The 13,247-nt window shown below is 48.0% G+C and overlaps 1 protein-coding gene across 1 annotated transcript; it reads right to left on the reverse strand.

Annotated features, from left to right (window-relative positions):
- Positions 1-643: 643 nt before the first annotated feature.
- LOC128419591 (taste receptor type 1 member 1-like) lies at positions 644-12,661 on the reverse strand. The gene is made up of 6 exons (XM_053400480.1): positions 12,251-12,661; positions 10,511-10,793; positions 7,360-8,139; positions 5,010-5,216; positions 3,678-3,798; positions 644-1,602 (listed from the first exon to the last, which is right to left on the reverse strand). Exons 1-6 carry the CDS (start codon positions 12,427-12,429, stop codon positions 659-661), a joined length of 2,514 nt encoding a protein of 837 aa, XP_053256455.1. The 5' UTR covers positions 12,430-12,661; the 3' UTR covers positions 644-658.
- Positions 12,662-13,247: the final 586 nt, after the last annotated feature.

A 13,247-nucleotide genomic window follows, 5' to 3' on the forward strand; every position in this document is an offset into this window, starting at 1 on the left:
CCTCCTTCCTGCTGTACCAGGAATGGGGACCTGCCCAATATTGTGTGAGCTCCCAGTTCCCATCAGCCCCAGCAGACCATGTGGCCAAGAGTCAGGGAGGATGAGGACGACAAGCATAACTCCAGCTGCATCTAGAGCGGGTCCCCCTAAGGCTTCCCTATCCCTGCCCTAATTCTGGAAAGAGGGTGTCTTACTTGGGCCTTTGATCTTGCCTTCTGATGGTGGTGGAAGGAAGAGGAGCAGCTATCACTTTCTTACATAGGATCCCTAATAAAGATTACACAGACAAGCGGCAGAGAGAGTTGCTTATGTGTGGACCAGTGCTCTTTGGCAGTAGCCAAGCAGCACCATCGACAATCCTGTTTTCATTGAACCTCTGCCCTAAAATCCATTGAAATTCTACACCGAATTCTCAGAAGCTTGGAATATATAAATGCAGCCTTGCTCTGTAGTTTCTGCTATTTGGCCCTCGGGTGCACAGACGTTCTCTGATTCCGAGCACCCGCCCTATGTTTACAACACAGGTGAAGTGTGCAGCCCCTGTCTCCAGGCTCCCCTGTTTCTTGTTGAAGCAGAAGGTTTCCCGCGGTCCTTCCGGGCTTTCTCCTGTGGGAGAAGCGGGTGCTTCAGCCTTTCCCCCCGCCCCAAGGAAAGCTTCTCACTGCTCAGTGTTTCTGACTGTGGCCGTGTAGGCTTGGATACAGGTCTGGAAATGGGCTACCGTGTTGAACTGCGGCCAGAAGAGGATCAGGTAGCATTTGGGCAGGAAGAAGGTGCAGAGGATGGCGTAGACGCTGGTCTGCACCGTGAACATCTGCAAGGCAGGGATCCCTTTGCCCTTCCCTTCGGTGGTGATGTAGATGAGCATGAAGCAGCCCCAGCCCATGAGGAAGACCAGCATGCTGGTGGTGAGGAGCCTCGCCTCGCTGTAATTCTTGGGCAGGTTGCGGCCCCAGAAGGCGAAGGCGAAGCAAGCGCCGCCCAGCAGGGTGATGTAGCCCAGCACCCCTCCTAGCCCCATGAAGTGGCCTTCTGAACATTGCAGGTAGACCTCCCTCTCGCTCACAAAATCCTCTTGCAATGTAGGCGGGGAGAAGCGGAGCCAGAGGAGGCAGATGAGGGCCTGCAGGCCGCAGCTGAGGCCGACCGAGACGTAGGTGCCTTTGTACTTGACCCAGCACTTGGCGGCTCCGGGGGGCAGCTTGCAGGCCATTTTGAAGATGAAGATGATCTGGAAGGAGCGGACCAGGAGGCAGGAGACGCAGACGGTGAAGCTGATGGCGAACAAGGGCTGCCGGATCAGGCAGGTGACCTCAGTGGGCTTCCCGACGAACAGGCTGGTGGTGGTGCAGGAAGCCAGCAGCGAGGCCAGCATGACGAAAGCCAGCTTGCCCCCAGCCGCTTTGACCACCGGCGTTTGACGGTGGAGGGCAAAAACCAGCAAGCAGCCAAAGAGCAGGAAGAAGTCGACGATGGTCAGGATCACCAGGGCCAAGATGGTGGTGGTGGTGATGTCGAGATACGTGATGAGCGGGGGGAAGCAGGTGCTGCTCTTCAGAGGGGACCACATCCCCGGGGGGCACAGGATGCAAGTGTCTCCACCTGAAGAGGACAAAAGGAGAAGCTCAGTCAGCAGCAGGACTGCTTAGAAGTAGAAGAAAGTGCCTTACACCAAGGCAGGCACCGACTAGCTCAGTGTTGTTGTCTCTACATTGACTCTCCAGGACTTCCGTGCAGGGATCTCTCCCAGGCTAGGGATGCACCTTTGCCGCATCAAGTAGTTGGTCCCTTACCTTTCCCGCCCCGACCTGGCCACAGTGATCCATGCGACGGTCACCTCCAGGCTTGACTACTGTAATTCGTTCTACGCGGGGCTGCCCTTGAAGCTGTCCCGGAAACTCTAGCAGGTGCAGAATGCTGCAGCGAGGCTCCTCATGGGGTCCCTGCCATGGGTGCATATTCACCCAGTGCTTTTCCAGCTGCACTGGCGCCCGGTGGAGTACAGGGTGTCAGATTTAAGGTGCTGGTTTTGACCTTTAAAGCCCTTCACGGCGCAGGACCCTCGTACCTATGGGACCGCCTCTCCCGGTATGCCCCAAGGAGGACCTTAAGGCCCATAAACAACAACACCCTAGAGGTCCCAGGCCCTAAGGAAGATAGATTAGCCTCAACCAGAGCCAGGGCTTTTTCAACAGTGGCTGCAGCCTGGTGGAATGCTCTGTCTCATGAGACCAGGGCCCTGCAGGATCTGATTTCTTTCCGCAGGGCCTGTAAGACAGAGTTGTTCCGCCTGGCCTTTGGCCTGGAGTCAATTTGATTCCCTCCCCCTCTTTCTTTTTTCCTTTCTCCTCCTGTGATGAGGCTGCATTTTAATGTTTTAATGTTGTATTTTAATCTTGTTTTTAAGTTGTATTCATTCAACTTGTTTTTATTATTGGTTGTTAGCCGCCCTGAGCCTGGCCTTGGCTGGGGAGGGCGGGGTATAAATAATAAATAATAATAATAATTATTATTATTATTATTATTATTGGAAAGATATGTTGACAAGCTGGAACATGTGCATAAGAGGGCAACTCAGATGATCAAGCGTCTAGAAGCCAAGCCTTACGAGGAATGGTTGAAGGAGCTGGGTATTGTTTAGCCTAGAAAAGAGGAGACTGAGAGGAGATACAATGGTCATCCTCAAATGTCCAAAGGGCTGTCACATGGAAGAGGGAGCAAGCCTGTTTTCTTCTGCTCTGGAAGGGAGGACTCAAACCAATGACTTCAAGTTACAAGAAATGAGATTCCGACTAAGCATCAGGAAAAACTTTTGACAGTAAGAGCTGTTCTACCGTGGAACTGTTTCCCATGGGAGGTGGTGGACACTCCTTCCTTGGAGGTTTTTAAGCAGAGGTTGGATGGCCATCTGTTTTAGCTGAGATTCCTGCATTGCAGGGGGTTGGACTAGATGACCCTTGGGGTCCCTTCCAGCTCTAAAGTTCTGCTTTTGAGCCCTGCCTTCCCATTGTGGACAGTGAAAAAGGCTTTGGCCAATACTCAGTCTCTGTGCAAAGTCTATCATCATCATCATCATCATCATCATACGTAATAATTAATTATTTTTTTAATCCCACTTTTTCCCCAGATGGTGTCTTATAGCTGGTGAGCTTCCTGGGGCTTTTCAGAGCCCCACACTCTGTGCAAAGTTCGGCATGGGCCTTTGCAAAGGTCGTGGAGTCACAGATAGAGACAATTGCTGGAGCCTGTGTTGCCGTCCACAAAGAGCCCTTTGCCTGAGTCTCTGCTTGGGGGAGAGGGGAAAAGGACAGAGGGAGAAGCTGTGTTGCGACTCAGAACAAAAACAAACCCTCCAGAGGACCCTTTGTCAGCCCATGAAGGGATAGAGGCAAAAGTGAACAGCAGAGGCCCTTTGCGTTCCTGTCCTGGACTGTTGTTCATTCGGCGGAATTGGCGCCATCACAAAAGACTTCATGAATGGGGATTTGAACCTAGCACCTTAGCTGACACTCTTAACTCCTACACCTTGGGACTCTTTCCTGCCTTCCGCCTCTGCCTGCTTGGCACTGATGTCCTCTGAGTCAAGGGAGGGAGCTAGAACTTGTCTAGCTCATAGCGGATGCCGGTCTTCAGATTCACAAATGTGGCTCCCTGAGCCACGCGGTGTTTGTACTCACCTGTTTCGTTTTGATAGGTGCCTTCCAGGCAATCGTCACAGCGACATAAACACTCCTCCAGCAATTGCTTGCTTCGGATTTGACCTACTTCACACACTGCTATGCAATATGATTTGGGGACCTAGAGCAGGAGAGTTTGGTTAGGTGGAGGCATTTGAGTTGTTGGCGACTCATGAAAGCCAGTCGGTAGTTCACTGCACTGCATCCAGTGTGGTATCCGTCATTAAAAGGTGTCATTAAAAAGGAATAACAAATCAGTCTGCCAATATCACAAGGCTTTTATGCAAATCTATGTTGAGAAAAATGTAGGATAATGTAGGATATTATATCAGAAAAATGTAGTGTGCTGTTAAAACAGAAGGAGGTCAAACCATCACAAGGGTGTTGAAATTTTGGGAGGCTGGATAGTTACAATGGAATGGTCTCAGTGGTGGGGTACACATGTTTATTCTTATTTATTTATGATTATTACTTTGTCTAAATGAATGAATGAAAAAAATTAAAATGTAGGATATTGTAAAGCTGGAAAAGGTGTACAAGAAAGCAAGTTAAATTATCCAGGAGCTGCAGCAACGCCTTGGATAGGCAAAATGTGGATGTCAAGGAAGCAGCAAGATGAAGCTTCTCAGAAAGATCTTTTTGGTCACTGAGAAACGGAATGCCGGAGCAGAAGGAGCCATTTGGGTCAGATCCAGATGGCTGCTCTTAGGTTCTTTTATGTCAAAGTAAGCCCCAAGCTGTTCCCCAATCTGATGTCCTCCAGATGCTTGGAGTACAGCTCCCATCTTTTGTAAGATCTAGCTACTGACTCACAGCTGTGTGAATGAAAGGGTTAACCTGAGCTCAGGTTCCTCCCCACCCCTTCTCTCTCTTTCCCCCTCTGTGCTTCCTGAAATAAGCAACTGGATTCCCTGCAAGTGAACTGAATCTCTCCAAAAAGGAGATTTTAAAGCCTGCGTCTTTACGTTAACAGATTGCATGATTCTTTTCATATGGAAACCAAGTTCTTTTCGGAGTCATTTGGAACCTTTTCTTTCTTATTTTTACTGCCAGTGGATAGAGACTTGTTTCTTGTAACTTCTGGAATCTCTGTGAGTAAAAGCTTCACTTATTTGGAAAGCTAAGTCCCTGTGATTTATTCTAGCCTGAGCATTTATGTGGGGAACATTTGTTTAAAGGTGGGCAGATGTAAATTGGAGCTTCTGCCACTGTGCTTAGCTCTGCTATGGAGAGTAAGAATCTCTTCCAAACTTCTCTCTCCCAACATCTATCATCCCCATCCAGCATCGCCCGTGTTTTCCTTCTTTCTGGGTGTTTCGCCTGGTATCTTACCTGATTCCCTGGTGCTGGCCAACTGATTTCAGACTTGTTGATATTCAGGGCTTGGGAACTGTAGCTGCCGATCATCTTGAAAGTAGCCGTGCCATTTTCCCAGCTCCAGGTGACGACACTGTAGCCCAGGAACAGATCTCCCTCTTGGCCAAATGTGATGGTGTTGTCTTGCAGAGGAAAGTTCACCTTGTACAATGCTTCATAAAACTGAAATGAGAAGATAATTGCATCTTGGGGGTGCAGGGGGAGGGGCTTACTGTGCTTGTTGAAGGATGTGTGGGTAGCACAGCTAAACATTGGCCTGAGAGATGATGATCCCTGTTGTTTGCTTTATTTCAGCTGGAGGCAGGAGACAATGTCAGCCTTCTCCAGAGATTCACGCTGAGCAGGATTTTCTAGAAAAATTATGTCAAGCGTTCTGGGCATATTTAGTTAGAATTTAAATGCCAAGTTTCTTTAAATTACAATGCTACCTCGGGTTACAGATGCTCCAGGTTACAGACTCCGCTAACCCAGAAATAATACCTCGGGTTAAGAACTTTGCTTCAGGATGAGAACAGAAATTGTGCGGCGGCGGCAGCGGGAGGCCCCATTAGCTAAAGTGGTACCTCAGGTTAAGAACAGTTTCAGGTTAAGAACGGACCTCCAGAACGAATTAAGTTCTTAACCTGAGGTACCACTGTACAACGATTTGCTGTTAAAATGCATGGTTCAAGGCATTTATTTTTTATGTATTTAAATTAGTTAAAATTAATGAAAAGGTTAAAAGTGCCCTTTTGGCATTATCACTCTCTTGCTCCCCCATGGAAATTCCTTAAAAAAAAGAAAAAGAAAGCATAGACACTACACCCACTCCTCTCCCGGGTGATGGGAGAGATCTGCTTCAAGTTTCTTCCCTTTCCTCCCATGACCTCAGGGCACCTGATCCTAAAGGCAGCTACTGCCTTTGACATCTGAATGCCACCCGCTTGCCTTGGGTCTCTGAGCCCAGTGAGCTGGGGAAACTGCTCTGGCCGCAGCCATTACTGCGGAGGCGCTAGCTGACACCTATCGGATGCTATTAAGTCACACCACCAATAAATAACAACAACAACAGCAACAACAATAACAAATTTTATTTACAGTGAGGGGGGGGAAAGTATTTGATCCCCTGCTAAATTTGCCCGTTTAACTCTATCTGAAGGTTTGAGTAGCTACGCATCAGCCTCAAAATCTTACTGACTTGGAGAGGATCTGCAAAGAGGAGTGGGACAAAATACCTCCTGAGATGTGTGCAAACCTGGCGGTGGCCACCTACAAGAAACGTCTGACCTCTGTAATTGCCAACAAGGGTTTTGCCACCAAGTACCAAGTCATCTTTTGCAAAAGGGATCAAATGCTTATTCCACTCATTATAATGCACATCAATCTCTGACTTTTGTCTTCTGGGTTTCTGGGGGTTTTCCTGTTGTTATTCTGTCTCTCACAGCTACAATAAACCTACCATTAAAATTACGGACCGGTCATTTCTTTGTCAGAGGGCAAACAGGCAAATTTAGCAGGGGATCAAATACTTTTTGCCCCTCAATGTATACCCCGCCCTCCCCGGCCAGAGCTGGGCTCAGGGCGGCTAACACCAATAAAATTTCAGTAAAAACATAATAAGAAAAAAAGAAAAAGAAAAAATTTAAAATAATAATAATAATAATACAACTAGACATGTTGCACATGGACACAGGAGGGAGGCGAGTGGCAAATGCGCTTTAGTCCCTTGGTGCCTCAAGCCGACTTCCTCCAGGCATTGAGGGTTGAGGACAGGCGCTTCCTTTGAGCAAAGGGAGATATGGAGCAGCCTGATCCCAAATATACCAGATGTTTGGGAAGGAGCAAAGGAGCTGAAAGGAAAAACCCGGGGAAAGGATGCTATTTATCAAAACAGCAGCAGCAGCGGTGTCATGCAACACCTGCTCCCCTGAACGTAGCGCTTACCTCCATGGGAGCATATTCACCCAGTGCTTTTCAAGCTGCACTGGCTCCCGGTGGAGTACAGGGTCAGATTTAAGGTGCTGCTTTTGACCTTTAAAGCCCTTCATGGCCTAGGACCCTCGTACCTAAATTGGCTTGGAGCCAATTTGATTCCCTCCCTCTCTTTCTTTTTTCTTTTCCTTCTCCTCCTGCGATGAGGCTACATTTTAATATTTTAATGTTTCAATATTTTAATGTTGTTTTTAAGTTGTAATCATTCAACTTGTTTTTATTATTGCTTGTAAGCCGCTCTGAGCCCTGCCTTGGCTGGGGAGGGCGGGGTATAAATAAAAATTATTATTATTATTATTATTGTTATTATTATTATTGTTATTGTTATTCTTACCTGTCGTGGCTTGAACTCCTTGCTTGCTGGACATCCTTGCAGGCTGCACCCCAAGTGGTTGTGGAGGGCCTCGGCCAGGATATAGACAGAAGCGTACGAATAGAAAGACCACTGCCAAACGGAACTGTTCAAAATGTTGGCTAAAGCGTCCGGAGAGAGCAGTTGGTTCTCATCGCAGGACTGGGAGCAAGCCTCCACCGTTGGGGCCTCAGAGAGCAAAGGGCCATCTGTCTTGTTTGACGGGGAGCGCTGTAGTGTTTTCCCAACAAAGTGTACAAATTGAGGCAGTTTGACTGGCTTGACGGTGAGTCCAAGCACAGTGCCTGTTTCCTCAATGTTCGGTATGGAAGCAATCGTGTTACTTAAGATCCAGGATTCGGGTGCAATCCAGACTTTGCCTTTGATCTTCAGTTTGATGACAGCGTGGAAGAACTTCCTGGTAATGACCGCATTGGAAAGGACGACGACAACGTTGGTTCTGGCTTTCTCTATGTTCTCAATCACCCTCTGCAGCCGGCTTTCCAAGATGCGGAGATCGGCCGTCATCAGCCCCTGGTAGGAAATGCAGATGCCCTTGGCTGCTGCCTTATCAATCAAAGACTGAACTGTTTTCTCGCTGGCTTTGGTGCCACTGTCCACAGCGGAGACGTACTCCCAGCCGAAGGCCAAGATCAAGGAGATGAGCCCCGAGACCTGATGGTCATTGCTTGGGATTGTACGGAAAAGCAGCGGAAAAAGCTTCTTGTCAGCAAAGATCTCTTCCTTGATACTGTACGAGACCTGGACAGGAGACAGGCACGTTTTCAAAAGCAGGAGGGCAATATGCAATGGTGTGTGCACAGCTCAGAGAGTGCCCAGGGCAGCGTGTGTTCTTACCAGGTGCAGATGGAGGAAGTGGGAGAGCTCTCGTTTATCGCATCCATTAGTCACCTAATACTCGCAACCAAGTTTAAAAACATTTACAACTACAGCCCCAAGGTGAAAGACTTCTGGGAGAAGATTTATAACGAATTGAAAAAAATGTTGAAATATACATTTATTAAGAAACCAGAGGCCTTTCTTCTTGGAATAACAGGTTTGGAATTGCCAAAAAAAGTTGTTAAATTGTTTTTGTATGCCACAACTGCAGCAAGAATTTTGTTAGCGAAGAATTGGAAAACACAAGAAATACCAACAGTGGAAGATTGGCAGATGAAGATGATGGACTTTTTGGAGCTGGCCAACCTGACTGGAAGAGTCCGCGACCAGAAGGAGGGGGAGTATCAGGAAGAATGGATGAAATTTAAAGACTATTTAGCTAAATATGTTAAGATAACTTAATTGGAAAAGCTTGCAAATAAATAGACAGGCTTAGGATTCAAATATGTAAGGATAAGTTTTAAGATGTTTAAAGTTAAATTAGAAAGAATGAAAGATGTTAAGTGACCAAGTTATTTTTTTTGAAAAAATAGATTTTGGAAAACTGTTATAATGATATATAATGAAATTCAACCAAGGGGATTTGAGTCACTTAATAATGTTACCAAGATTTAAACAGGATGTATGTATGTCTGTTTGTTTTGAAATTTTGAAAAGCAATAAAAAAAATTGAAAAAACAAAAACATTAACAACTACAACATGAGCAACCACTGGCCATTAAACAACGTATTAACAACATACACCTAGTTCTATGTGGTTGACACTGCCTGGCAGCAGGAAATGTTTCCTAGCCCTGCCTGGAGATTCCAGTTGCAAGGGGATTGTCAGGCTTCAAGGAATCTGTTTCCCCTCCCTCACGGCAGTCTGCCAGTAAGGGAAAGACAAGAAGCTCTTACCAATGTCTTTTAGTCAATATTCACAGAGAGAGAAATCGACAGCAGCGGAGCAAGCTGATTGGGTGCCTGGGGCACCCTACCCTACAGCTGAGGGGGAGGTGGTGGGCAGACCGTTTGGGGCAGTGCGGAGTCTGCGGGCGCCCAAGCCACTGTGTCACTCCTAGGAAAGATGCGTGGCTCAGGCATGCTGCAGGCCCCGCGATGGGTGCTGCCTGGCATTTTGTCACCCCCCTCAGTGGTGAAACCTGGGGCGACCCGCCCCCACCGCCCCCCCTTCCTCCGCCCCTGGACATAGAAATGCAGTCTCTCTTGGATAATGGCGTTGCTCTGAGTAAACCCCTCCATCTCTCCTATTATATGCCATCCCTACATTGGCTGATCTGTGCTTTCTGCCTCTGAGCTTTCTGTTTTACTTTCAATGCCCGCTGGGTCCTAGGAGGGGTGTGTGTGGAATGCTTTCTCAAGTCACTGAGTCTGTCAACTGTCTCTCCCCTGGTGTTGCTTCTTTTCTCTGTTCCTCTCCCAATATTTCCCAGCTTCTCCCTTCTGCAGCCTCTGAACTGTGACCTTCTGCAAACCGCTGTTCTAAATCTATACTGTCTCTCCCTCTTCTTTGGGAAGTGCAGGAGGAGGGGAGGGGAGGGCAGTCTCCACCATTCCTCCTCAGTCCAGTCCCTGACAGGGGTTGAACTTGGGACCTTCTGCATGCAAGCATTGTGGTAGTGGGGCTGTGCCCACTGAGCCATGGCCCTGAACAGCGGGCGCTGCCAACTCTCCCAAGCCGCCTACATTGCTGGGTGAGGCAGCTGCAGGCACCTCTCAGCCACCTGCTGTGTTTGCTATTGTCTGTCATTTGGATATTTTACATGTAGTGCCCAAGTTGCTTAGGGCTTTGTGAATGAATTAACATGTGAGCTTTGAACCTGTCCCAGCGGCATGCTGGCAACCAGTATAGCCCTGGGACATCCTCTCCTGGGAGCAACCTGCCTGCCGCATTCTGCGGAAGTCAAAGCTTCCAGACCAGTTCCACTTTACACATTCACCCAACTGGTGAGGGCCTAGCAAGGATTTGGCTGACTTAACTGCTGCCTTTGGGGTCTTCCTTCCCTCTCCCAGCCTAGTTGCTTGGTGCCTGAGAATCCCTTGAGGTTCATTCCACAGCTTTTCTGGCAACAGTTAGTTCACATAAACGCAAATATGGCTGACACCACAACGAACCAGACCATTTGTAGGCCCACCACCTCGGCAGAGCAGAGACGGCAACAGAGTCGGATGTTGAAACCATTTCTCAATAAGGCCACCGAGACTAATGCATAGCATCAATTTAGCAGCTCACCTGCGGAAGGCCGTAATAGGTGAAGACTCTTGCTGTCAGCTGCATCATTTCGGCTGAGTCAGGACCCACCACACCGATGACTCTCTGGGAACAGCCTCCTTGGTGTGAGCGGCACCACTGGTGTGGGGAGAGCTGGAAGGCGGCTTGCAGGTAAAGGCTTTCTTGACAGGTGTCCCATATGTGGTATCCCAAGGTGATGTTGGGGAGCAAAGTAGAAGAATTGTTGATTTCCTCAACAGCCAGCCTCATGGCTTGAAAATGAACATAGCCTGAAGGGTTTAGACTGAGGAAATAAATTTGGAGCTCAATTAAGCCTGTAGAAATGGTACCTCAACACACACACATTTTGTGGGAATTTGTAACCCTACCAGAGAAGAATGGCAGATCAAGTTGATGGATTATGCCGAAAGGGCTAAAATGACCGGAAGAATCAAAAATCAGGAAGACCAAAACTTTAACAAGGAATGGGGGAAATTTATAATTTATCTTAAAAACCATTGCAAACAGTTAAAATCATTAGTAGGATTGGAATAACACTTGTAGTTTAGCGGTGAAGTTTGGAAACAATGGAGAGGTAAAAAATTTGGATTATTATAAAAGATGCAGGAGGAAATGATTAACAATAGGACCCGCAAAGGGGAGGAAGGAAGTCCAGGAGATTCTCTGGAATCATGTTTCTATGTTGTATGTTGGATATGTGACTGTAAAATTTTAATCTGAAAAAACCAAATAAATTTATATATAAAAAAGTAGTTATTATTATTATTAATTTGATTTATATACTGCCCCTTATGCAAAGATCCCAGGGCAGTGTACAACATTAAGGACATAGTTTATGGAGCATAATGATAAAAAACATAATATGGAGCACAATTAAATAATCATAATAACAGTCCCACCCCCCAGCCCCCAGCCCAACACACATTTAACAGGCCATAGATTATTTAACGGCCGATGGCCTGAATAGAGGAATGTTTTCGCCTGGCAAGCTCTCTGTGGAGAGCAGTCCACAGACAGGGAGCCACCACAGAAAAGGCCACTCTCCAAGCCCTCTCATGGAGTGAGGGTATAGAGAAAGGCCTCAGATGACAAGTGCACATTCCAGCTGGGTTCACATGCAGAGAGGCAGTCCTTCGAGGTGTGGAGGTCCCAAGCCGTGCAAGGGTTTGTAGGTCAAAACTAGTTATAAACAGACTCCAAGTTTACTTGCCAGCAGGCAGAGAGGGAGGGTGGTTGGAGAAGAGGTCTCCTAAAATGGTAGGGGTGGGTGTCTCGGGGAGAGGCATGCCCAGGGCAGCTAGAGAGGGATGGAGGGCCAATTGTGGCCCACAGTCTCGATGTTGCACCCCCCCCCGATTCCTGGCCTCCCAGCTTTGTGACAGTCCAAGGAAAAAGTGTGTGCACAACTGTTAGAGAAAGATGCTGTGTGTTGCACCCCAGTCCTATCTGAGAGATTCTTGCTCTGAGCAGAGAAGGCTGGGCGAAGTGGACCTCTTTTGGTCTGACCCAGCCAGAAGCCAGACCCCCTTTTGTGTTCCTCAGCACCTTTTGCAGCCTCCTCATTGCTGCCCCCACAACCAGGTGCCCATGAACGGTCACCCACCAGCTGGCCAAAGACAGAGGAAGAGTCAAAGGGGGTGAAGCATGCTGAGGAAACAGCCCTGATTTCTGCTTCAGGGATGGGAGAAGAAAGAGGAGCCTCATCCCCACAACACAACACAAAAAAACCAGCCCTCTCACCTCTCGCAGGAAGGCAGCTGGAGTGGGCGGGTCCTGTTCCGCTCAGTGCTATTGCTATGGACTGGGTAGAGGCCCCCGATGATGAAGTCCCCTGGCAGGTTAAAGAGGGCCTGGCTAGAGTTGCTGGCAGCAGCCATGCGCCCCACCAGGAAGGCGGCCAGAACAAGCCCCACAGACATGATGGAGAGAAAAAGCTGCTCGCTGCCTCTCCCTCCTTGGGTAGGCTGGTGGCATGGGGCGGGCAGAGGCTTGGAGGAGGCTCACACGTTTCCGCCGACGCCTGGCTTTGCCACTGCTACCTGCCCCTCTCTGCATGTCGCCCACGGGTGCCTCTTCTCCTGCTCATTGGAGGAGGAGGCCCATTTGCTTGCTTAGAAAGTGTTTTACATGCAGCTGAGACTGCTTTGCTTAATGGTGCCAGCTGCGAGTGGGAGTGGAGAGGCAAGGGCGGGAGGCCCGACCAACCCAACCTCTCGGAGGGAGAGGGGCAGGCAGGCATGTTGGTAATATCCTAGGCAACACGATGCCAAGTACAACAATGCAATATAATAATAATAATAATAATAATAATAATAATAATAATAATAATAATTTATTTATATCCCACCCATCTGGCTGAGTTTCCCCAGCCACTCTGGGCGGCTCCCAATCAAGTGTTAAAAACAATGCAGCATTAAATATTAAAAACTTCCCTAAACAGGGCTGCCTTCAGATGTCTTTTAAAGATAGGGCTTGTACTGATATTTGGCACCATTTTGGAGTGAAACGAGTGATGCCTTTAAAAAATAATAACTGTGATTCCGTGGGTTAGGGTGCCGAGGACATCGTTTTGGTGGTCTCTGCGGAACACGGATTTTAGCTGCAAAAGGCTTCTCTGGGCTGTTTCCCAAGGTTTCACGCCATTTTGGACTGGATCCATCTACAATTGGGTGCCTGATGTCATATTGAATTAATATGGTGGACCAAACTAACCCTAGTTAAATATTTGCTCCCACCC

Source organism: Podarcis raffonei, chromosome 8, assembly GCF_027172205.1.
Source record: "Podarcis raffonei isolate rPodRaf1 chromosome 8, rPodRaf1.pri, whole genome shotgun sequence".
Classification (NCBI taxonomy): Eukaryota; Metazoa; Chordata; class Lepidosauria; order Squamata; family Lacertidae; genus Podarcis; species Podarcis raffonei.